Below are 24,072 nucleotides of genomic sequence, written 5' to 3' on the forward strand. Positions count from 1 at the left end.
GGGTGGCCAACAACTTCTGGCTTCCATTCCTTGGTCGGAATGAACCGCGTCGATGTCCCTGCACAATTGGGAAGTCTGCACAGGATGGTGGCTGGAAACCCCTTCCTTTGCCACAAAAGCTGCCACGAGGAGTAGGAGAGGCCCAAGGTTCTGGCGGTAGCTCAAGAGTCCTTGAGCCGCACTAGGGCCGAGTCTGCCTCCTCACCAAAAAGACAGGATCCATCAAACGGCATGTCCATCAAGTTTGCCTGGACATCGCAGGAGAAGCCAGTTGTTCTAAGCCAGGCGTGGCATCGCAAAGCCACTGTCAATGAAATCGCTCTGCCCAACGAATCAGTTGTGTCAAGGCCACACCTTATGGTGAATTTTGGTGCATCTCTCCCGTCCTTAACCACCTGAGAGAGCACAGACCAGGCCTCCTCTGGGACTTGTGGCAGCACTTGCGCAACCGTCTCCCAAATGGAGAGGGAGAAACGGCCCAATAAGCATGTGGTATTCACCGACCACAATGTCAGGCTGGAGGAAGAAAACATCTTCTTTCCAAGTCATTCAAGCATCTTGGATTCCTTATCTAGAGGGGCGGAAGGGAACGTGCCCTGGGAGGTAGAATCCTGCACCACCAAGCTTCTAAGGGTGGGGTGTTGGCTGAGGAACTTTGGGTCCCCCAGAGCCGAGCGAGGGCAGCATGCAATTGTCCTATTCACAGGAGCCCCTGTGCTAGGCTTGAACCACGTGCCTAGAAGGACATCAGTAAGTGCTTCACTGAAGGGCAAAAGATGTACAGAGGTGGAAGCCCCAGGCTGAAGCACTTCGGTCAAGAGATTAGTCCTGACCTACACAGAAGGCAATTCCAGTCTGAGGAACTCTGCTGCTCTCTTGACCACAGTGGCATAAGATGCCCCCTCCTCCGTAACCACAGTTGGCAGAGAGACAACGCCAGTATCTGGGGAAGTGCCCAGTCCACTGCCCTCTCCAAGTACACCATACCAGTCCGTCTGCTCTGCAGACACATTCTGGTGTTCTAAAAGGTCCATAGACCCTTCTCAATCCTCTCCCACGCCTAAAACATCATCAAAATGTTCGGGCGACAACATAGAACCATGGGGTTCAATCGGTGTCGGAATCGGCACCGAGCAACGACGTTCCCACTCTGTGTCGTCGGGGAGAAGCATGGGACTGGTGCCGGCGCCACTAAGGGCATTGACTTCTGATCCGATGGCAGGGAAGGTCGAGATGGCATGACCCGTGTCGCCCCAGATCCGGAATCGGGAGCCTGAGGCTCCACCGGCGTCGTGGACGGAGCAGAGTGCATTGAATCCACTGCATCCCATTTGGACCTCGTGGGGCTTGAGGGCTCACCAGAGGGGTCGGCCCGCTCAAATACGCGGTGCATGGCATCGTAAAAATCTTTAATTTGAGAGGGGGTCACTTCGGAGGGAGGCGCTAAGTCGACCCTGGGGCGGCAGAGGCATGCCAAGAGTGTAGGTGCACCTTAATTCTTTCGTCGAAGGACCACAGTCGAAGCGAATATTAAATCCGCTTGGACGACGACTTCTTCTTGTGCCACTTCACCGAGTGTTCCAATGACTTCGAGTGGGATGAAGAGATCTTGGGACTACGGGGGTGGTCCAGGGACCTCCTCTTCTTCGATCTGGACTGGGACCTCCGCAGGGTCTTGCTGGATGGTGTTGACTGCCAGGCAACAGACGTTTCATAGCCTGCCCCCGCAAGGCCTTCAGAATCATAGTTCGACAGACCATGACTTAAAGTCTTGGTCACGCTCAAGATACTGGAGATAGACGAGGTGGGAGTCAGTAACTGACATTATGCAGTAACAGGCTCTGCACAGTGTAAACCCTGTCTTCCTCGAAGACAACCTGGCACACAATGGAAAAAAATCCCAAAGTCGACAAAAAGTCGAAAAAAGGCCTGCCAAAAAGCGACAGAGGGGTATCTCTTTTTGGATCGTCGCTTAACTGGGGCGGAAATTCACGCTTGAGCAAAGGTTTACAGATCTAGCCTGACGCCTGGGAAATTCAAAGTAAGAAATCTGCAGCTAGTAGTTTCTATCAGATAGTACATGTAGCCTGTGTCCCTGCCTCTAACAGATTCAGTTAAAGAAATTCAGCTTTAGCTTTGTGACTCACAGCATCCCATAAGAATTTCAGGACAGTTTAAGTCCTATTTGGTATTCCTGTTTCCGAAGTCACCACTGTAATCTCTAATTTCAGGTGACTGCCCACACAAAAGAAACATCTTTGAAAATGAGAGTAACATCCCACCTCTGTGCTTATCTAATTTCTCCCCTTGCCCGTCACATCTCCTACGCCTTTACATTTCTTTTCCTGCTACAGGCCCTTGGAAACCTCAATACATTTTCAAGGTCCAAATGTTTGTCAAACACTTTACAACCATGTAGATGTTCATACCCCAATCCTTATGTAATGCATTTTTTCCTATACGGCAATCACTTTCCCTGCCTTACAGCATTGCTGTGATTCATCCCTACATCTATCACTATTCATGTGCTGCTTTCAAATCCACTCCCCCACATCCTGAACTTTAACTGTGAGCCCCTTCATGACCCGCTGTAGAGCCCCTGCGACTACACAACTGGCAAGTCGCATCTGTGCGCATAACAGTCAATGGCTGTCATAAATACAGGGTGCTGTGCGCCTTCACAAACTGGGAAATAACACAATAAAAGCAAGCATGTAGTGACCTTTCCACACATGATAATGTTAAAGATCCTCTTGAAGTTTTGGCAACCACAGATTTGTTTGAACGGACCACGGACAACAACCCACATGGAAGAAATAACAGCTTATAACTGTTCTATAAGTGAGTTAGCGAAATATCAAATTAAAAGGATTAAAAGTGTGATGTGCCCACATGTCAACCATTTAAGACAGAAGGGAGATACTTTAAGAAATTTTCCTTAAGGTCAGCCAAGTCCTCATTCAATTACTCGCCTAAAAAACTCCAATTGTCAATGTTTCTAGGAGGTCAGCAGGAATAAAGTATGCTCTACAAAGGGGTCAAAAAGTGGCAAGTTGATATTTAAAGATGTGAGTCTTAACTTCCTTATGAAAGCGGAGAAGAGAAAGCAGCCATTCATAACTACATCATAAACAGTTCCAGTCCCTTGGAGTATAGCAGAAGGCCTGACAGCTTATGTTCTACTTTGTAAACCTTCTGGCCTTAAGGATATGAGGCCTGTGGGCTCAGGCTTTATGTGACTATTGCTGTAAAGTCTATTCTGGGGTAGCATAGTAGTTGGTGCTCCAATAAGGGAATTCTTGGCTATGACAATACATATCAAGATCTATTAAAGTGAAATCGTCCAAGACTTGAGCCAATGGTAGTCTCAACCTAATCATTCTCATTCATCCACGGTTAAGAATTCATAGAAGACAGAATTCCTTCGACAAGTATATGTTACTTTATGACAGTGTCTTTCATTGTCTTTGCTTCTCTGAACTTAGACATCATCAGCTGTTGCAGAATCCAAGAAGAGTACCGGTCCTTTGGGGCTTGGCCAAGATGGCGGCCGGAGCGGGTATCATAAACACGAGCACTGTCCCACCACCAACTGTCTCCTGGTCTAATTGAGCTGGTGTTCCCCACCCTGGCATATTTTAGGTGAAGCAACTTCCCCTGGCACCCCCAGCAACCACAGAAGACCTGAGTGAGTGGTGTGAGCATTGGCAGCAAGTCAGTGCACCCCCAAAGTACATGGCGGCCAGGCGGCCGCAACAGCTGCTGCCGCTGCACAGGCTTTCCGTAGGGGGCTCTGCAGAGGGTGACCCAGACTTGGAGCAGGGAGAGATGGCACACCCTTAGCCATGAAGACCAACTATCCTGTGCACTGACCGTATGCTCCATTTTGCCACGGTTGCGGCATGGAGAGGAGAGCCGCCCCCTTCCCCATAGGCAGCGGTTCCACGACATTAGACATACGGAGCTAGGCCATGATGAGTCAGGCTAAAAGAATCCTTCTGACAGTATCCTGCTGTTGTGTCCTGCTATTCAGAAAAGGGGGTGGTGATGAACAGAGTGTCTGAATTAAGCAGACCACTCTTACCCAGTCCAAAGATCAGGGCTTGATCCATCACCGTTATTTAGCTCACTGCCCCATCCCAGCTCAGAACCTGGCTATAAGCAAATTAGTCTGTCCCTGGCCCAGTGCATCATGGGAACAGGGCAGACCAAACTACCAAGCCAATTCTTCACCAGAAAGGATACAAGCTACCGGGGACCGGTTTCTGGCATTTCAGCCTCGTCGGCCCGGCTTGCTTGAATCCTGATGGAGCAGTGAGCAAGGGACTCATGTCTGAGTATACCCTGCCACACCTATAGTGGCCAAAAACGATTCAGAAAAGGGGGTGGTGATGAACAGAGTGTCTGAATTAAGCAGACCACTCTTACCCAGTCCAAAGATCAGGGCTTGATCCATCACCGTTATTTAGCTCACTGCCCCATCCCAGCTCAGAACCTGGCTATAAGCAAATTAGTCTGTCCCTGGCCCAGTGCATCATGGGAACAGGGCAGACCAAACTACCAAGCCAATTCTTCACCAGAAAGGATACAAGCTACCGGGGACCGGTTTCTGGCATTTCAGCCTCGTCGGCCCGGCTTGCTTGAATCCTGATGGAGCAGTGAGCAAGGGACTCATGTCTGAGTATACCCTGCCACACCTATAGTGGCCAAAAACGATTCAGAAAAGGGGGTGGTGATGAACAGAGTGTCTGAATTAAGCAGACCACTCTTACCCAGTCCAAAGATCAGGGCTTGATCCATCACTGTTATTTAGCTCACTGCCCAATCCCAGCTCAGAACCTGGCTATAAGCAAATTAGTCTGTCCCTGGCCCAGTGCATCATGGGAACAGGGCAGACCAAACTACCAAGCCAATTCTTCACCAGAAAGGATACAAGCTACCGGGGACCGGTTTCTGGCATTTCAGCCTCGTCGGCCCGGCTTGCTTGAATCCTGATGGAGCAGTGAGCAAGGGACTCATGTCTGAGTATACCCTGCCACACCTATAGTGGCCAAAAACGATTCAGAAAAGGGGGTGGTGATGAACAGAGTGTCTGAATTAAGCAGACCACTCTTACCCAGTCCAAAGATCAGGGCTTGATCCATCACCGTTATTTAGCTCACTGCCCCATCCCAGCTCAGAACCTGGCTATAAGCAAATTAGTCTGTCCCTGGCCCAGTGCATCATGGGAACAGGGCAGACCAAACTACCAAGCCAATTCTTCACCAGAAAGGATACAAGCTACCGGGGACCGGTTTCTGGCATTTCAGCCTCGTCGGCCCGGCTTGCTTGAATCCTGATGGAGCAGTGAGCAAGGGACTCATGTCTGAGTATACCCTGCCACACCTATAGTGGCCAAAAACGATTCAGAAAAGGGGGTGGTGATGAACAGAGTGTCTGAATTAAGCAGACCACTCTTACCCAGTCCAAAGATCAGGGCTTGATCCATCACCGTTATTTAGCTCACTGCCCCATCCCAGCTCAGAACCTGGCTATAAGCAAATTAGTCTGTCCCTGGCCCAGTGCATCATGGGAACAGGGCAGACCAAACTACCAAGCCAATTCTTCACCAGAAAGGATACAAGCTACCGGGGACCGGTTTCTGGCATTTCAGCCTCGTCGGCCCGGCTTGCTTGAATCCTGATGGAGCAGTGAGCAAGGGACTCATGTCTGAGTATACCCTGCCACACCTATAGTGGCCAAAAACGATTCAGAAAAGGGGGTGGTGATGAACAGAGTGTCTGAATTAGGCAGACCACTCTTACCCAGTCCAAAGATCAGGGCTTGATCCATCACCGTTATTTAGCTCACTGCCCCATCCCAGCTCAGAACCTGGCTATAAGCAAATTAGTCTGTCCCTGGCCCAGTGCATCATGGGAACAGGGCAGACCAAACTACCAAGCCAATTCTTCACCAGAAAGGATACAAGCTACCGGGGACCGGTTTCTGGCATTTCAGCCTCGTCGGCCCGGCTTGCTTGAATCCTGATGGAGCAGTGAGCAAGGGACTCATGTCTGAGTATACCCTGCCACACCTATAGTGGCCAAAAACGATTCAGAAAAGGGGGTGGTGATGAACAGAGTGTCTGAATTAAGCAGACCACTCTTACCCAGTCCAAAGATCAGGGCTTGATCCATCACCGTTATTTAGCTCACTGCCCCATCCCAGCTCAGAACCTGGCTATAAGCAAATTAGTCTGTCCCTGGCCCAGTGCATCATGGGAACAGGGCAGACCAAACTACCAAGCCAATTCTTCACCAGAAAGGATACAAGCTACCGGGGACCGGTTTCTGGCATTTCAGCCTCGTCGGCCCGGCTTGCTTGAATCCTGATGGAGCAGTGAGCAAGGGACTCATGTCTGAGTATACCCTGCCACACCTATAGTGGCCAAAAACGATTCAGAAAAGGGGGTGGTGATGAACAGAGTGTCTGAATTAAGCAGACCACTCTTACCCAGTCCAAAGATCAGGGCTTGATCCATCACCGTTATTTAGCTCACTGCCCCATCCCAGCTCAGAACCTGGCTATAAGCAAATTAGTCTGTCCCTGGCCCAGTGCATCATGGGAACAGGGCAGACCAAACTAGCAAGCCAATTCTTCACCAGAAAGGATACAAGCTACCGGGGACCGGTTTCTGGCATTTCAGCCTCGTCGGCCCGGCTTGCTTGAATCCTGATGGAGCAGTGAGCAAGGGACTCATGTCTGAGTATACCCTGCCACACCTATAGTGGCCAAAAACGATTCAGAAAAGGGGGTGGTGATGAACAGAGTGTCTGAATTAAGCAGACCACTCTTACCCAGTCCAAAGATCAGGGCTTGATCCATCACCGTTATTTAGCTCACTGCCCCATCCCAGCTCAGAACCTGGCTATAAGCAAATTAGTCTGTCCCTGGCCCAGTGCATCATGGGAACAGGGCAGACCAAACTACCAAGCCAATTCTTCACCAGAAAGGATACAAGCTACCGGGGACCGGTTTCTGGCATTTCAGCCTCGTCGGCCCGGCTTGCTTGAATCCTGATGGAGCAGTGAGCAAGGGACTCATGTCTGAGTATACCCTGCCACACCTATAGTGGCCAAAAACGATTCAGAAAAGGGGGTGGTGATGAACAGAGTGTCTGAATTAAGCAGACCACTCTTACCCAGTCCAAAGATCAGGGCTTGATCCATCACCGTTATTTAGCTCACTGCCCCATCCCAGCTCAGAACCTGGCTATAAGCAAATTAGTCTGTCCCTGGCCCAGTGCATCATGGGAACAGGGCAGACCAAACTACCAAGCCAATTCTTCACCAGAAAGGATACAAGCTACCGGGGACCGGTTTCTGGCATTTCAGCCTCGTCGGCCCGGCTTGCTTGAATCCTGATGGAGCAGTGAGCAAGGGACTCATGTCTGAGTATACCCTGCCACACCTATAGTGGCCAAAAACGATTCAGAAAAGGGGGTGGTGATGAACAGAGTGTCTGAATTAAGCAGGCCACTCTTACCCAGTCCAAAGATCAGGGCTTGATCCATCACCGTTATTTAGCTCACTGCCCCATCCCAGCTCAGAACCTGGCTATAAGCAAATTAGTCTGTCCCTGGCCCAGTGCATCATGGGAACAGGGCAGACCAAACTACCAAGCCAATTCTTCACCAGAAAGGATACAAGCTACCGGGGACCGGTTTCTGGCATTTCAGCCTCGTCGGCCCGGCTTGCTTGAATCCTGATGGAGCAGTGAGCAAGGGACTCATGTCTGAGTATACCCTGCCACACCTATAGTGGCCAAAAACGATTCAGAAAAGGGGGTGGTGATGAACAGAGTGTCTGAATTAAGCAGACCACTCTTACCCAGTCCAAAGATCAGGGCTTGATCCATCACTGTTATTTAGCTCACTGCCCAATCCCAGCTCAGAACCTGGCTATAAGCAAATTAGTCTGTCCCTGGCCCAGTGCATCATGGGAACAGGGCAGACCAAACTACCAAGCCAATTCTTCACCAGAAAGGATACAAGCTACCGGGGACCGGTTTCTGGCATTTCAGCCTCGTCGGCCCGGCTTGCTTGAATCCTGATGGAGCAGTGAGCAAGGGACTCATGTCTGAGTATACCCTGCCACACCTATAGTGGCCAAAAACGATTCAGAAAAGGGGGTGGTGATGAACAGAGTGTCTGAATTAAGCAGACCACTCTTACCCAGTCCAAAGATCAGGGCTTGATCCATCACCGTTATTTAGCTCACTGCCCCATCCCAGCTCAGAACCTGGCTATAAGCAAATTAGTCTGTCCCTGGCCCAGTGCATCATGGGAACAGGGCAGACCAAACTACCAAGCCAATTCTTCACCAGAAAGGATACAAGCTACCGGGGACCGGTTTCTGGCATTTCAGCCTCGTCGGCCCGGCTTGCTTGAATCCTGATGGAGCAGTGAGCAAGGGACTCATGTCTGAGTATACCCTGCCACACCTATAGTGGCCAAAAACGATTCAGAAAAGGGGGTGGTGATGAACAGAGTGTCTGAATTAAGCAGACCACTCTTACCCAGTCCAAAGATCAGGGCTTGATCCATCACCGTTATTTAGCTCACTGCCCCATCCCAGCTCAGAACCTGGCTATAAGCAAATTAGTCTGTCCCTGGCCCAGTGCATCATGGGAACAGGGCAGACCAAACTACCAAGCCAATTCTTCACCAGAAAGGATACAAGCTACCGGGGACCGGTTTCTGGCATTTCAGCCTCGTCGGCCCGGCTTGCTTGAATCCTGATGGAGCAGTGAGCAAGGGACTCATGTCTGAGTATACCCTGCCACACCAATAGTGGCCAAAAACGATTCAGAAAAGGGGGTGGTGATGAACAGTGTGTCTGAATTAGGCAGACCACTCTTACCCAGTCCAAAGATCAGGGCTTGATCCATCACCGTTATTTAGCTCACTGCCCCATCCCAGCTCAGAACCTGGCTATAAGCAAATTAGTCTGTCCCTGGCCCAGTGCATCATGGGAACAGGGCAGACCAAACTACCAAGCCAATTCTTCACCAGAAAGGATACAAGCTACCGGGGACCGGTTTCTGGCATTTCAGCCTCGTCGGCCCGGCTTGCTTGAATCCTGATGGAGCAGTGAGCAAGGGACTCATGTCTGAGTATACCCTGCCACACCTATAGTGGCCAAAAACGATTCAGAAAAGGGGGTGGTGATGAACAGAGTGTCTGAATTAAGCAGACCACTCTTACCCAGTCCAAAGATCAGGGCTTGATCCATCACCGTTATTTAGCTCACTGCCCCATCCCAGCTCAGAACCTGGCTATAAGCAAATTAGTCTGTCCCTGGCCCAGTGCATCATGGGAACAGGGCAGACCAAACTACCAAGCCAATTCTTCACCAGAAAGGATACAAGCTACCGGGGACCGGTTTCTGGCATTTCAGCCTCGTCGGCCCGGCTTGCTTGAATCCTGATGGAGCAGTGAGCAAGGGACTCATGTCTGAGTATACCCTGCCACACCTATAGTGGCCAAAAACGATTCAGAAAAGGGGGTGGTGATGAACAGAGTGTCTGAATTAAGCAGACCACTCTTACCCAGTCCAAAGATCAGGGCTTGATCCATCACCGTTATTTAGCTCACTGCCCCATCCCAGCTCAGAACCTGGCTATAAGCAAATTAGTCTGTCCCTGGCCCAGTGCATCATGGGAACAGGGCAGACCAAACTACCAAGCCAATTCTTCACCAGAAAGGATACAAGCTACCGGGGACCGGTTTCTGGCATTTCAGCCTCGTCGGCCCGGCTTGCTTGAATCCTGATGGAGCAGTGAGCAAGGGACTCATGTCTGAGTATACCCTGCCACACCTATAGTGGCCAAAAACGATTCAGAAAAGGGGGTGGTGATGAACAGAGTGTCTGAATTAAGCAGACCACTCTTACCCAGTCCAAAGATCAGGGCTTGATCCATCACCGTTATTTAGCTCACTGCCCCATCCCAGCTCAGAACCTGGCTATAAGCAAATTAGTCTGTCCCTGGCCCAGTGCATCATGGGAACAGGGCAGACCAAACTACCAAGCCAATTCTTCACCAGAAAGGATACAAGCTACCGGGGACCGGTTTCTGGCATTTCAGCCTCGTCGGCCCGGCTTGCTTGAATCCTGATGGAGCAGTGAGCAAGGGACTCATGTCTGAGTATACCCTGCCACACCTATAGTGGCCAAAAACGATTCAGAAAAGGGGGTGGTGATGAACAGAGTGTCTGAATTAAGCAGACCACTCTTACCCAGTCCAAAGATCAGGGCTTGATCCATCACCGTTATTTAGCTCACTGCCCCATCCCAGCTCAGAACCTGGCTATAAGCAAATTAGTCTGTCCCTGGCCCAGTGCATCATGGGAACAGGGCAGACCAAACTACCAAGCCAATTCTTCACCAGAAAGGATGCAAGCTACCGGGGACCGGTTTCTGGCATTTCAGCCTCGTCGGCCCGGCTTGCTTGAATCCTGATGGAGCAGTGAGCAAGGGACTGCTAGACACAGTCTAGTGTTTTATCTGCCTCTTCCACCAGGGCTGGCCCATGCACTCACCCAACACAGGTGTCACCAGTCAGGTGACCCTGCCAATAAAAGGGCCTGAGTGCACGTGCTCCTGGCCAGTTCCAAGTACTATACTTAAGTGTCCTAGTCAATTATCCATAAAGTATAGAGAAAGTATAATATTTGCGCGTTGCCACGCTGACTGAGAGCGGAGGCACGCTTTCATTTTAATGCATCTTTGTTTTTGAGTGCGACTTTTGCAATGCTCATTTTCTAACCTGTACTGAAAATTCACAGGTTTATTAACTACCTACCTTGCTTTTTAGGGGCTGTGCGGGGCTGGCTGGCAGCTAACTCCATTGCGGGCTCCCAGCGGCTGTGGCCGCCATCTTGGCTTGGGCTGTATCGCCCAACCCCACCCACGCCACTCCCCCCACGCCGCGTCTCCATTTAAACGTCGCTTATGTGTCAGCGCAGCGGACGAGCGCAGCGGGCGCGCCGTAGACGCGCCGGAGTCACGCCAGAGTCCAGCCCGTCTGCGCCCGTCCGCGGCAGGCTGGGGCAAGGGGCACCTCCTCATGTCCCGCCGCTGTCATATTCATCCCTAGCCCTTTTGTCCCATTGGATCCCAGGCACCATCAGCTCGCACGTGCGCAATGTGTTGCAAAACCTAAGTCTCCTTTCGAGACCTCCGGCCACCCCACCTGCCGTCACACCAAGCCCCTCTCCCTCCTCTTGCATCGCTGCCCCCACTTTCTCCTCTCCTCCTGCCCCCCACATGCCGATTTTTAACACTACTGCTGCGCTTCTTAACACCAGATCAGCAGTCAGTCATCAGTATGAGCTACTGGACTACCTCGACACCCATAACCCCGATCTCCTGTTTTTAACAGAGACCTGGTTTAAGGCCGACTCCCTGCCCAACGTTTTAGCCGCTCTCCCTCCCTCATATTCCATCATCCGAGCGGACCGACCGGAGGGCAGAAGAGGCGGTGGAGTGGCCTTGATAGCTCATACTGACTCCCACCTTCAGATCCTTCCTTCTCCCCCCATCTCTGAAGTCGACTGCTTGATAATTCGCGCTAGTTCTCATTCGGCTCCCCTCACTGCTGTTCTCATCTATCGCCCCACCCCACTCCCACTTTTGTCTCCAGTCTCCAGGATATTCTTGCAACACTGGTCGTTAACAACTCGTCAGTTTTGGTGTTGGGCGACCTTAATTTCTGGCCCAACGACCCGGCCGAAAGCCCCTTATCCAAAGAATTCACCGACCTTATGACTAGCCTCAATTTCATCCCCCATGTTCATAGCCCTACCCACGTGCATGGCCACTTACTCGACCAGGTCTGGGCCTTGAATATCCCCATTACTCCCCCCACTATTTCCCCTTGCTCCTGGTCGGACCACTTTTTAATTTCCTTCTCCCTTGCTTTAGCTCCAGCGACCAAACCCCCCCTTCCCAAGAACACCTGGGTTAGAAAATGGGGCAAGGCAGACATGCCATCCTTCTGTTCATCCTTAGCCAATTCCTGCCCCGACCTTTCAGGCCTCGCCGCCTCGGTCCAAATGGCTACTATTGATAGCTGGCTGACACAGGCAGGTGACGACTTTGCCCCTTTGAGGCGGATCACGGTCAAGCGAGCTCATGCTGCTAACCGCTGGTTCACCTCTGAGCTCAAGGAGAAGAAACTGGCCGCACGCAGAGCGTGCATGGAGAAGAGACTACTGCCCCGCCAAAAAAGTCACCTATCTCTCCGTGCTCAAGGCATATAAGCAAGGCATCCTTGACGCCAAGACCCTGTTTTATTCTAACAGGATATTGGCAGCAGAATCCCAAACCAAAGAAATCTTTGCAACGGTACACGAGCTTGCCTCATCTAATAGAGCCACGGCTTCGATCCCCCCTTCCCAATCGCTTTGCGACTCACTCAACGATTTTTTCGTTGACAAGGTCGCAAAGATTAAGGCCAACATCCCCCTTCCTTCCCCCACCTTCACCAACCCCTCCCCACCTGCTGTTACTTCCAAACTCACCTCCATTCCCCCCTTGACTAAGGCTACGCTTCTTCCCTTGCTTCACAAGGTAAAGTCAGGCTCTCCCCTAGACTTTGCCCCGGCTCATATTTTGAGAGAAATCTTCCTAAATTGTCCTACCCCTCCCCTCACTCTTCTGAATGACTCACTCGGTAATGGAGTGGTGCCCACTGCTCACAAATTCGCGGCTGTTATCCCTATCCTCAAAAAGCCCAGTGCTGACCCTTCATCCCCCTCTAACTACCGTCCCATCTCCCTTCTGCCCCACCTGGGCAAGGTTCTAGAAACCCATGTTACCAGCACCCTGAGCACCTATGTGGAAGCTAATCATTGCCTCTCCCCCCGGCAGGCGGGTTTTCGCCCCCTCCACTCTACGGAGAAGGTGGTGACCTCAGTGATGGACTGCCTACGCGAGGGCATTGATACCAACCTCCCGCAGGCCCTCATCCTCTTAGACCTGTCCGCCGCTTTTGACACGGTGGACCACTCCCTCCTCCTCACCCGTGTCAGGGCGGCGGGCATAGAGGGCCTGGCCCTCGCCTGGCTCGAGTCCTTCCTGAGTGACAGGGCTCAGGCGGTCCACCTAGCTGGTTTCACTGCTGCCTCTCGTAGGGTTGTATGTGGAGTCCCCCAAGGTTCCTCACTTTCCCCTCTTTTGTTTAATTTATACATCTACCCCCTTATTTTTATGTTACAGCAGCTCGAGGTCACGGTGTTCAATTACGCCGATGACCTCCAGCTAATTTTTAACCTTTCCCACTCTTCCTCTTCTTCCCTGAACGTCCAATCCGTCATGTTGTTCATCCAGGATTGGATGAACTGCAACCACCTCAAACTCAATCCGGACAAGACGGAACTAGTCTTGACCGGAGGTGGTTGCAGTCCCTGGTCCCCTTCCCACTGGCCTTCCTCACTCGGTGCCCCTCCGCTCCCTGTCCCCAAGGTTAAAACCCTTGGTATTTTCCTGAACTCTTCACTTTCCGTTCACTCACAGGTCAATTCGGTTGTTTCTTCCTGCTTCTTCTCCCTCAGAATCATTAGGAAGATCTCTCGCTTTTTCTCTCTACCTGCCCTAAAGATCATAGTGATGGCTATGGTGCTCTCGCGCCTTGACTATGGCAACATCATCTACAACGGCACCCCAGCCTACGCCACTCACCGTCTGCAGCTAGTGCAGAACCAGGCTGCCCGCCTGATTCACGGCCTGCCCAAATTCCATCGAGCTACTCCTTTATTGCAGGCCTTGCACTGGCTGCCGGTGAAAGAGCGAGCCTTGTTCAAGCTTGGCTGTACCACCTTTCAGGCCAAAATGGGCACCGCCCCGGAGTTCATCTGCTCCGCCATCAAGCTCTACACGCCGGGCAGAGAGCTTCGATCCACCCATCAGGCCCTGTTCACTACCCCCCGTTTCAGAAAGAAAAAGGCAGGCGGAACAAAATTTGCAGTTCTCGCTCCTGCGTTCTGGAACTCTCTCCCGACGGAACTCCGTGGGACACCCTCCTACACTGAGTTCCGGAAAGGTCTAAAAACTCTCCTCTTCTCCCGAGCCTATAATGTCTAGATTCCCTCTGCTCCTGTTTGCCTCCTCGCAATTTAAAAGCGCCAAAAAACCGCGTGGTAAAAGTGCGCTATACAAATGTTTTTAAATTCAAATTCAAATTCCACAACTTTAAATAGGTGACGAGCTGGTCTAACCATGTGTCTGCTGACTGCAACTCTGCAATTCTCCACGGGGGTAGTTGCCAAGTAAGACACCCCGCACCTGCTCACAGTGTAACAGCCTGTGGAGAGAAGGGGGCACCATCTCCTCCCTGTGAAAGAGGAGAGTGAAGAGACTGTTCGTCTTTCACAGTTCGATGTCCCCGCGGTCGCTTGCCAGCTGAGGAACTGAGCAGTGCGATAAGGAGAAGTTGGCGCAGAAACCGGAACATGTCCGGACTCCCACGAGGTGAGGCAAAGCCCAGCAATAAGCCTGCACAGTGCAGCCGCAACTGGCATTATCTAGCCTTGAAGGTCCATAACGCCACCGGCAGGTGTGATGTCGCACAAGCGCTGAGAGAGGCCTGCACTGGCATTGTCAGCCCTGTGCAATCCATTGTTCCCCCTATGAGGAAGGTGAGAGCTACAGAAGCTGTAGCATAAGATGGCACGCCCACTGATGCCTCCCTACTGACACCACTGCCCCTGCGCGGAGACTGGTCTGCCTCCTAGTCCGCTATCATAGCACCCACAGAGCCCTGATAAGAGACACACTAACTAGTGCACCAGCAGCTGACTGTGGCAGCCCACCAGCAGAAAAAAGGATTGAAGTCACTTACTAGAATGAAGCCCATCAAGGACACGAGGAGCACCGCACCAGCGCTGCACAGTGACCAGCACTCGCATCTCCAGCAACAGGTGTACCGCAACGTCAGCAAGGCCCCAAAGATTGCTACGAGCAGCTCATGAAGGGGTCCTGCAAGACCAGAAGAGTCTAAGGATGTCACCAGCATGACAGGACATGTTATAGTGCTAGCTATTGCAATATATATGATCCATGCTGTTGTAATAGGAGTGTTGCTTCTCAAAACATACTGAGATATCACCGATGTGCTTATGTTGTATGTCTGTACTGGTTTCAAAATGACAAAAAATATTTTATTGAAAAAAAAGTCACGCCTTCCTGGACTCCGCTGTGTGTCTAGTTTTCAGAACTGTCTGAGTCTGGTAGGTTTCCCTGCATGGCCGCTGAGCCCAAGACCAAAAGCATAGGTTACCCTTTTAAAAACCAGGTCATTTTGCAATACCTAATTTTGATGTCTTCACAATAGGTTTTGCGCCGTTTGCCGTCGCGGGCACTAGGCCTACTTATACAAGTGATGTACCATTTTTATCAGGAGATCTGGGGGGAATGTGGGGCGGGTAAGAACTTTGCGGCTCTCCACAGATTTCAGAACTTTCCATCTCAGAAATGTGAGGATAATGTATTTTATTTAGACAAAGTTTGAGGTATGCAAGGGATTCTGGGTAACAGAACCTGGTGAGAGCTACACAAATCACCCCATTCTGTATTCCCCATGGGTGTCTATTTTTCACAAATGTACAGGTTTGCTAGGATTACCTAGGTGCCAGCTAAGCTAGGGTCCAAAATCCACAGCTAGGCATATTGCAAAAAAACTGGCTGTTTTCACTGGAAAAATGTGACGTGTCCATGTTGATTTGTGGGCCATTTCCTATTGCGGCCACTAGGCCTACCCACACAAGTGAGGTACCGTTTGTATCGGGACACTTAGTGGAACACAGAATAGATGAACATGTGTTATCACCAATTGACTTTCTATGCATTTCGGCCTTCTAAATGTAAGACAGTGTGTAAAAAAGAAATCATTTTGAAAAATGCCCGTTAATTCACATGCTAGTATGGGTACCAGCAAATTCGGAGATGTTCAAATAACTATTGCTTCTAAACTTCATGTTGTTTCCATTTCGGAAATGCATATGTTTCTCTGAAATCTATTTTTACTCTCGAAATTTCACCAGATTAAATGCTGTATACCCGGTACAAAAGAAATATCCTTTCAAGGTACAGCTCAGTTATTGGTTCTGGGTACCTTAGGTTCTTGGTGAACCTAGACGTCCTATATATCCCTACAACCAAAAGGGTCCAGCAGACGGAACGGTACATTGCTTTAAAAATGTGCCATACTGAGAAGAAGTTACAGTTGAAAACGTAGGCACAAATGGCTGGTTTCTTCAACTCAATTTCATTCTTTTTTTTTTATTTCCGCTGTTACTTTCTCGAGGAAAACCTTGAAGGATCTCCACAAATGACCTCTTCCTGAATTCAGAATGTTACCTACTTTCAGACATGTATAATGGTCCAAGATCCATTATTGGTTTCACACCCATTTCTACCATCAGTAGGAAGGAGGTTGAAAACACAAAAAAAGTCTCTGTCCTAGTAAAATGGCAAAACTGCGTAGAAAAGTTTGGTTTTCTGACAAAAGTCTGCCTGTTCCTGAAAGCTGGGAAGATGGTGATTTCAGCACCGCAAACTCTTCATTGATACCATTTGCAGGGAAAAAAACAGCCCCTTTCTTCTGCAGCACTTTCTTTCCATTTTTTCCCTAACAAAATGTAGCTGTATTTTGGCAAATTTCTTGGTCCTCTCCTGGGGAATCCATAAGCGCTGGGTACCTTTAGAATCCTCAGGATATTGGAAGAAAAGGACACAAATTTGGAGTGGTACCTTATGTGGACAAAAAAACGTAGAGGCTTAAGCGAGAACCAATCCAAATAACCAAAGAAAGACTTAGCACTGTGTGGGGGAGTGCGAAGACTTAGCAGTGAAGGGGTTAAGGAGAGAATGCAATATGCATCTAGATGATCAGGCAGAGCAAACATTCTCTGGCAGCAAAGATGTGCGTGTCTGCAGGGCTCAACTGTTAGTTCTGTGGCACGTGCTGCTTTGCTTCTTCATCAAAAGGAGAACATCCCATGACACACAAAGGGAGGGAACTAGGGATAAGAGTAATATATGCATACATAAATATAATTTTAAACGTTCACCTTTTTTGCTTCCAACATCTTGTTTTCAAAGACGTAGGAGATACAGTTCCTCACCACCTCCAGTCTTCGGGCACTGTTTGCCACAGCAGTACCATTTCTGTCAACAATAGCAGCTGGTGCAGATAAGGAGGAGAAGCAAGAGACAAAGGGCTGAGTTAGTAAAACTAATAAAGTCACTAAAAGGGCACAGTCTAATAAGGAGTTACCTTTAACAATGGGTTTGGGGATTGCGCTATTGTAGGTTAATATGCTATGTGATCTCCTGCTGTCTTGTGTTAGGTTAACAATATTACATATCTGTAAATATTCTACGCCTTTTTTTCGATTTTGACACATTAAACGATTGTGATCATCCCCCGAAAACCACAAGGAACAATCAATCAGAGTACTTGTAAAGCGCGCTACTTACCCATGAGGGTCCCAGGGCGCTGAGGGGAGAGGGGGGTGCTGCTACTGCTCAAAGAGCCAGGTCTTGAGGAGTCTTCTGAAGGCGAGTAGGTCTTGGGTCTGCCGTGTGTGGGTAGGGAGGGTGTTCCAGGTCATGGCGGCGAGGTAGGAGAAGGATCTGCCGCCGGAGGTCGTTCGTTGGATGCGGGGGACAGCCGCGAGGGCGAGGCTAGAGGAGCGGAACTGGCGGGCGGGGGTGTGGAAGCTGAGTCTGCTGTTCAGATAGGCTGGTCCGGTGTTGTGCAGTGCTTTGTGTGCGTGGGTGAGGAGCTTGAAGGTGTTCCTCTTGTCGACAGGGAGCCAGTGTAGGTCTCTCAGGTGGGGGGTGATGTGGCTGCAGCGAGGGACGTTGACGATCAGTCGGACGGAGGCGTTTTGAATGCGTTGTAGTCGTCGTAGTTGTTTGGCAGGGATTCCTGCGTAGAGTGCGTTGCTTTTGTCTAGTCTGCTGCTGACGAGGGCCTGTGTCACCGTTCTTCCTGTTTCGGTCGGGATCCACTTTTAGATCCTGCGAAGCATGCGGATGGTGTTGTAGCAGGAGGAGGAGACGGCGTTGACTTGCTTAGACACGGAGAGGGAGGAGTCGAGGATGAATCCTAGATTGCGTGCATGGTTGGTGGGTGTTGGTGCTGTTCCCAGTGTGGTCGGCCACCAGGAGTCGTCCCAGGCTGAGGGGGTGGGTCCGAGGATGAGGACCTCCGTCTTGTCCGAGTTTAGCTTCAGACGCTACTCCTCATTCAGTCGGCGACTGCCTTCATCCCCTCGTGGAGGTTGGTTTTGGCAGTGTGTGGGTCCTTGGTGAGGGAGAGTATGAGCTGGGTGTCGTCAGTGTAGGAGATGATGTTGAGGTCGTGATGGCGGGCCACTAGTGCGAGGGGGGCCATGTAGACATTGAACAGCGTTGGGCTGAGGGATAAGCCCTGGGGGACGCCGTAGATGATGTTGGTGGCTTTGGATTAGAAGGGTGGGAGGCGGACGCTCTGGGTTCTGCCGGAGAGGAAGGACGTGGTCCAGTCAAGAGCCTTCTCTTGGATTCCAGCTTCTAGGAGGCGTGTCTTTAGAGTGCGATGGCAGACCGTGTCGAAGGTGGCTGACAGGTCCAGGAGGATGAGGGCTGATGTTATACCGTTGTCTAGTTGGCGCCTGATGTCGTCTGTGGCGGCAATGAGGGCTGTCTCGGTGCTGTGGTTTCATCTGAATCCGGACTGGGACGGGTCCAAGATGTTGTTGTCTTCTAGGTGGCGGGCCAGTTGCATGTTGACGATTTTTTCGATGACCTTTGCCGGGAATGGAAGCAGGGCCGGAAGTTCTTGAGGTCCTTGGGGACCGCTTTGGGCTTCTTGAGGAGGGCGTTGATTTCGGCGTGCTTCCAGCTTTTTGGGAATGTCGCTGTTTCGAAGATGACCTTCCGTAGTTGGGGTGCGATGGCTGCGTCTGCTTTGTTGAATACGTGGTGTGGGCACGGGTCAGACGGAGATACTGAGTTGATGGAGTTCATGACCTTGCGTGTCTCGTCGTCGTTGATGTTGGACCAGGAGGTCAGGCGGTTGGCGCTGGTGGTGTTCACAGGGGAGGTGGAGTCTGGCGCAGTCGGGGCGGTCGTGGTGTTGAAGCTGTCGTGGATGTCAGCGAAGAAGATGGCTAGTGAGTCGCACAGGTCTTGTGAGGGCGGGATGTCGTTGGCGCTGGGGTTGGAGAGTTCCTTTACCATGCTGAAGAGCTCTTTGCTGTCGTGTGCATTGTTATCCAAGCGGTCTTTGAAGGAGGATCTCTTGGCTAATCTGATGAGGTGGTGGTGTCTGCGGTGGGGTCCTTGTGGGCTGCGTGGTTGTCCAGTGTGCGTTAGTGGAGCCATGTCTTCTCCAATTTCCGGCATGCGCGTTTAGCGGTCTGTAGCTCGTCGGTGAACCAGGAGGCTCTCTTATTGGCGTGGCTGTTGGAGGGTTTCTTGAGCGGGCGTGGGTGTTGGCGCAGTCATCGATCCACTGTCTGAGGTTTCAGGCTGCGGCGTCTGGGTTGGTGGGGTCGGTGGGTGGGTTCTTGGCGAGGGAGGTGATCAGCTGGTCTTCGGTGACTTTGCTCCAGCAGCGGCGAGGCAGCTGTTGGGTGCCGTGGTGCGTGGTTGGTTTCTTGAAGGTGAAATGGATGCAGCGGTGGTCGGTCTAGTGGAGTTTGGTGGTATGGTCGAAGGCAACGTGGGAGCCTGTGGAGAAGACAGGATCCAGCGTGTAGCCGGCGGCGTGGGTGGGTGCGGTGACAAGTTTTCTGAGGCCGAGGTTGGCGACGTTGTTGATCAGGGTGGCGGAGTTGGCATCGTTGTTGTTCTCGAGGTGGAAGTTCAGGTCCCCGAGGAGGATGTAGACCGTGGAGGCGAGTGCGTGGGTGCTGGCGAGGTCGGCGATGGATCGCTGAACTGAGCCTGGGGTCCGGGGCGTCTGTAGACGAGTGTTCCTCTGAGGGTGGTGTTGGGGTCGGTGTGTATCTGGAAGTGCAGGTGTTAGACGGTGTTGAGGGTGTCATCTGCTTGGGTTGCAACCTTGAGGGTGGAACAAGTTCACATACTCCACCTTGAATACTTTAACTTTTCCCTAGCAGTATGTGTTTTTTTTGCAATTGTTAAATACAATGAGGAATTTACTAAATAACATCCTAACTCCTTTCCTGCATCTGGGGTTAGTGGAAGGTTTGCACTGGACACTACATCAGTTCAAGCTTTACACCGATTGCTATGGATAAGCAAAGTATGAAGGTTTCCAGAGTGTGTTATTGAACTTCGCATACTGTGGATAAACTGTAAAGAAGTACCTTTCTGCTCTACAGTTGTGGCTTACTTCAGGGATGTGAAATTTCGATAACCGGACGCTCAGAAACATATTGTTTGGGGTCAAGGGCAACAAGTTTCCATGTTTATTTTGTCCTTAGGACAAGTAGGCTCACACCCTACATCACAAACCCTTTGACTGCCAGTTTACAGTATCACATTATATATCATGGAAAGGCACTGCCTGCAGTTAAGGTAATATTTGTGCCTATGTGTTAACACTGTTCAAACTTGTATTTATGGTTCATTAATGAAAAACCTTTATTATTAGGGTAAGCGATCTAAGTACATGTTTTACACTCTGACTGTACTACTGACAGTGGTTCCAGCATAAAAATGTGTACACATGTTTTCAATGTTTAGCAATACGAGGCTATGCATACTGCTCCCAGAATGATCTCTGATTAGATGCAAATACATGCAGAAGCTTGAAAGCAAGATTGATTATTCTTTGCTTTCAAAATAAAATGTTCACAAAAAAATGCAAAAATATTTAGCTAAATTACTGCAACATTTTAGGTACCGTTTTCCTGCACCATCATTTAGTAAAATGTGTTGATGTATGCTAGTATTTCCCAAAAATATTCATAATGGAAAATCAGTGTAACCATTTTTAATAAGATTATGGGCAACTTACAAATAAACAAACATTGCTAAAGCCAATAGGTCTGAAATTATTGATCAGCCTTTTGGTTTTGACAACGTGTGACTTGGTTTGGCATGTTTTTTGTAAAACCTTATTGGCGTGTGAGCTGCCCGGCCCTCATCATTATAACAAACATTGACAAAAGCAAAAACTGTTTTGGTCTCAAAAATCACACATTGCCACAGTAGTTCCTGGCACTGAACAAAACGATCGCGTGTTGATTATGCTCCTTGTGACCTGCACAGAAGGAGACAGAGGCTGGCACCCGTTTTCTAAATCAAGGAAACCATAACCTTTTCATCTGCACAAGCCGGTAGATTAACCACCACTGAGGTTGAAGGACAACCGTGTTGACTGAGTCGGCCGACCAGCAACTCCAATCATAAAGGACCAGGTTTCCAAGAGGAGCCGAGGTTCATTGAAGGCTTTCCCACCTTGTACAGTCCTGATGAAGACCCGCCCTTGATGCGCACAACCAGCGCATCGCCCCCCCAGGGTCGAAACGTCGACGCATTTCTTCTTTCCATGAATCAGCTATACAAAAACCCACTAGGACCCAAGAATTAATTGATGTACCTATTGGTTTATTGCATTTATAGTTGCCCTTGTTAAAGAACCGTGTGATTTGACATCAATGTATGTTAGTTTTTAAATGTATATCAATTCTGCACAAAGTCTATGCAGTGTATATGTCTTATATGTTTTTGTTGGACAGCAAAATTAATGTTTTTAACATGATTCAGATATGATGGAAATATATGACTAAAACTACATTTCCCTCTTGTGGTTAGTGTGCTTTGTGTGTATTGATACCACTATCCTGGTACCCGTGCAGGGACGGATTCTTTAAGTAACGCAATAAGAAATACTATATCATTGTGTATTTCGTTCCTACAGAACCATTATTAATAGTTTCATTACCCACCCAGGTTCTGAGGTTTACAGGGTTACCCCATTACATTTAAGGGACACTCACAGTGAAGCTAGCCGAGAGACAGAATTTTAATAAACACAAAGGTCATGGTTAACGCCAGACCTAATTAGGGGCCCAATTATTGAATAAAGTCTCAAAAGGGCATTTTTTTGTCCTTGCATTAAGTGCAGATATATGACTTTCGTGAATTCACAAGACTTTACAGAAATAGGCCAAGAAATAGTACTCCTAGAAAATATTTGTGAACTGCATTTTAGCATGAGCAAATATGCATGTGTAGATTTGCTTATGCGAAAATTTGAGTGTTTGCAAGTTCACTTACCCTCCAACCACTTTTTATCCCAACCCTGGAAGAAGTTTTATGTCTGCCATTTTCAGGAGTAAATTTCCAACCTTTCTCAGTATGGGAAAGGATTAGAGAAGAGTTGGTGAAAACCCTTAAAAGATGGAAGTTAGTAGGTTTGCACAGACTCAAAAGGGCATTCCAACTCTGGAACTCATGCTTACCTTCAGCACCAGTATGTAGATCTGGGGAAACGTGGCAACATAAGGGAATTGCTAGCATTCAAACCTTACTATGGAAGGAGCCCTGACATAATCAGAGAGGCTATTTCGAAGCTCTTATACAATGAGATTGCTGCTATAATTTGTCACCGCATTACATTGCACAAAAGGGAAAAGTGGATTTTGTTAAAGGACAAGTATATTTATGAAGCAACCTGCTTCATGGACAAGTAGATGTTTTATTAAATTCCACACCCCTGTACTTAAAGTGGTGAAAGTTGTAGTAAATGTCTTCACAACAGTCTTGTGCCTCTTTCAAGGCCTAAATGTCCCCAAAGTAATTCTCTCTGCCCCTGTAACCAAAAGCTACTTTTGATACATCAGCTAAGATAATGTTTATCAGAAAAGCCACTTTGCCTCCTTTTTTACAAATAGTTTGCACTCTTATGTTCTTCACAATGAATGTCGTTAGTAGATGCAGGCTATTCTAACAACATAAGTAATTATGAAAGGATCTCTGCTATGTTATGGATTTTAAAATAATGGTACTCAATGGATTGATTGACATAAAAGGAAGAGACCATCTATGGTAAACAAATAAAAAGTGTGGATGAGTAAGCAGGCCTCCCCTGTCCTTCTGTACCTGTAAATAGGGCTTACCTCTGAATACTAGTTGTCTGAAACATATGTGTCCTTTGTGCGTGATGTTTAGGTGTCTTAGATGTAGTGTCTGAACTAAGCAGTGCATGCTTCTCTAAAGAATAAGGTACTCTAGGATCATTGCACTGGTCCTGGAAAGGTGACTGGCTCAGTTTCTTTCATTCACATCTGTGATGTTGGACCGTTCCATAGCCTGTCCAGAACAGTGCATTATGATGTCTGTTTCAGTGGATGTGATGAAGAGACTCTGAACTTATACAACTAGTAATATCCTGAACCCAACCCTAGATGGGAGGAGAAAGCATAGCATGTGATTTGCAAAATATACTGCAATAGATACATAAGCAATCAGTAACAGAGGCAGGAAGAACAATCATTGACAGTCATTTGACCCTCACTAACAGGCACAGAGCTTCTGTGTAATAAAGAATTGGAGTGCCAACTGGACTGCAGAGGCATTGACATTGAGGTCCTATGCTGATATTAGCAGAGAACAGTAACTTTACAGGCTACTGCTCAGTAACGAGTGGCTAAGACACTAAGAAAAGGCTTCACGCTGACCCTGATGCTGCACTCACAGGTGCTGCGTCAAATTTTGTTTTGTTACACCAGCATACCACAAAGCTTGCCTAGAGGGGGAAGATTCTCAAATTGTATCCTCATCCACAGTGAAAAGTGGCTACAGCTCTCTCGTAAGACGGAAGGTAGACTGAGGGTTGGTGGTGGCTGATTCCAGAGTGCAAGGAAGAGGGCATCCTAACACCCATATTCGAAATTCTGGCTCTTTCATTTCATCCTGTATCTGTTGGTTATGGGACATGAGCATTGGCTGTAGTGTGTTTGTAATTTTAGGTTATAGAGATGTGCGTCCATGTACTTCCTCATCAGGAAGACTATACTCTCAATTTGTGTATTCATATTGCATTGAACATTTTGCACCCACCATTTTA

General features: G+C 49.2%; 1 protein-coding gene across 2 annotated transcripts in view; it reads right to left on the minus strand.

Annotated features, from left to right (window-relative positions):
* The window catches only part of SBF1 (SET binding factor 1), a 1,592,200-nt gene that overhangs the window by 890,022 nt on the left and 678,106 nt on the right, over positions 1–24,072 (minus strand). For both annotated transcript variants that reach the window (XM_078677863.1, XM_078677862.1), the window contains one exon: positions 17,111–17,223. In XM_078677863.1, the coding sequence (XP_078533989.1) occupies positions 17,111–17,223 (113 nt within the window). The remainder of the gene's footprint in view (positions 1–17,110; positions 17,224–24,072) is intronic.

The sequence above is a fragment of the Lissotriton helveticus genome, chromosome 1_1 (genome assembly GCF_964261635.1).
Source record: "Lissotriton helveticus chromosome 1_1, aLisHel1.1, whole genome shotgun sequence".
NCBI lineage: Eukaryota > Metazoa > Chordata > Amphibia > Caudata > Salamandridae > Lissotriton > Lissotriton helveticus.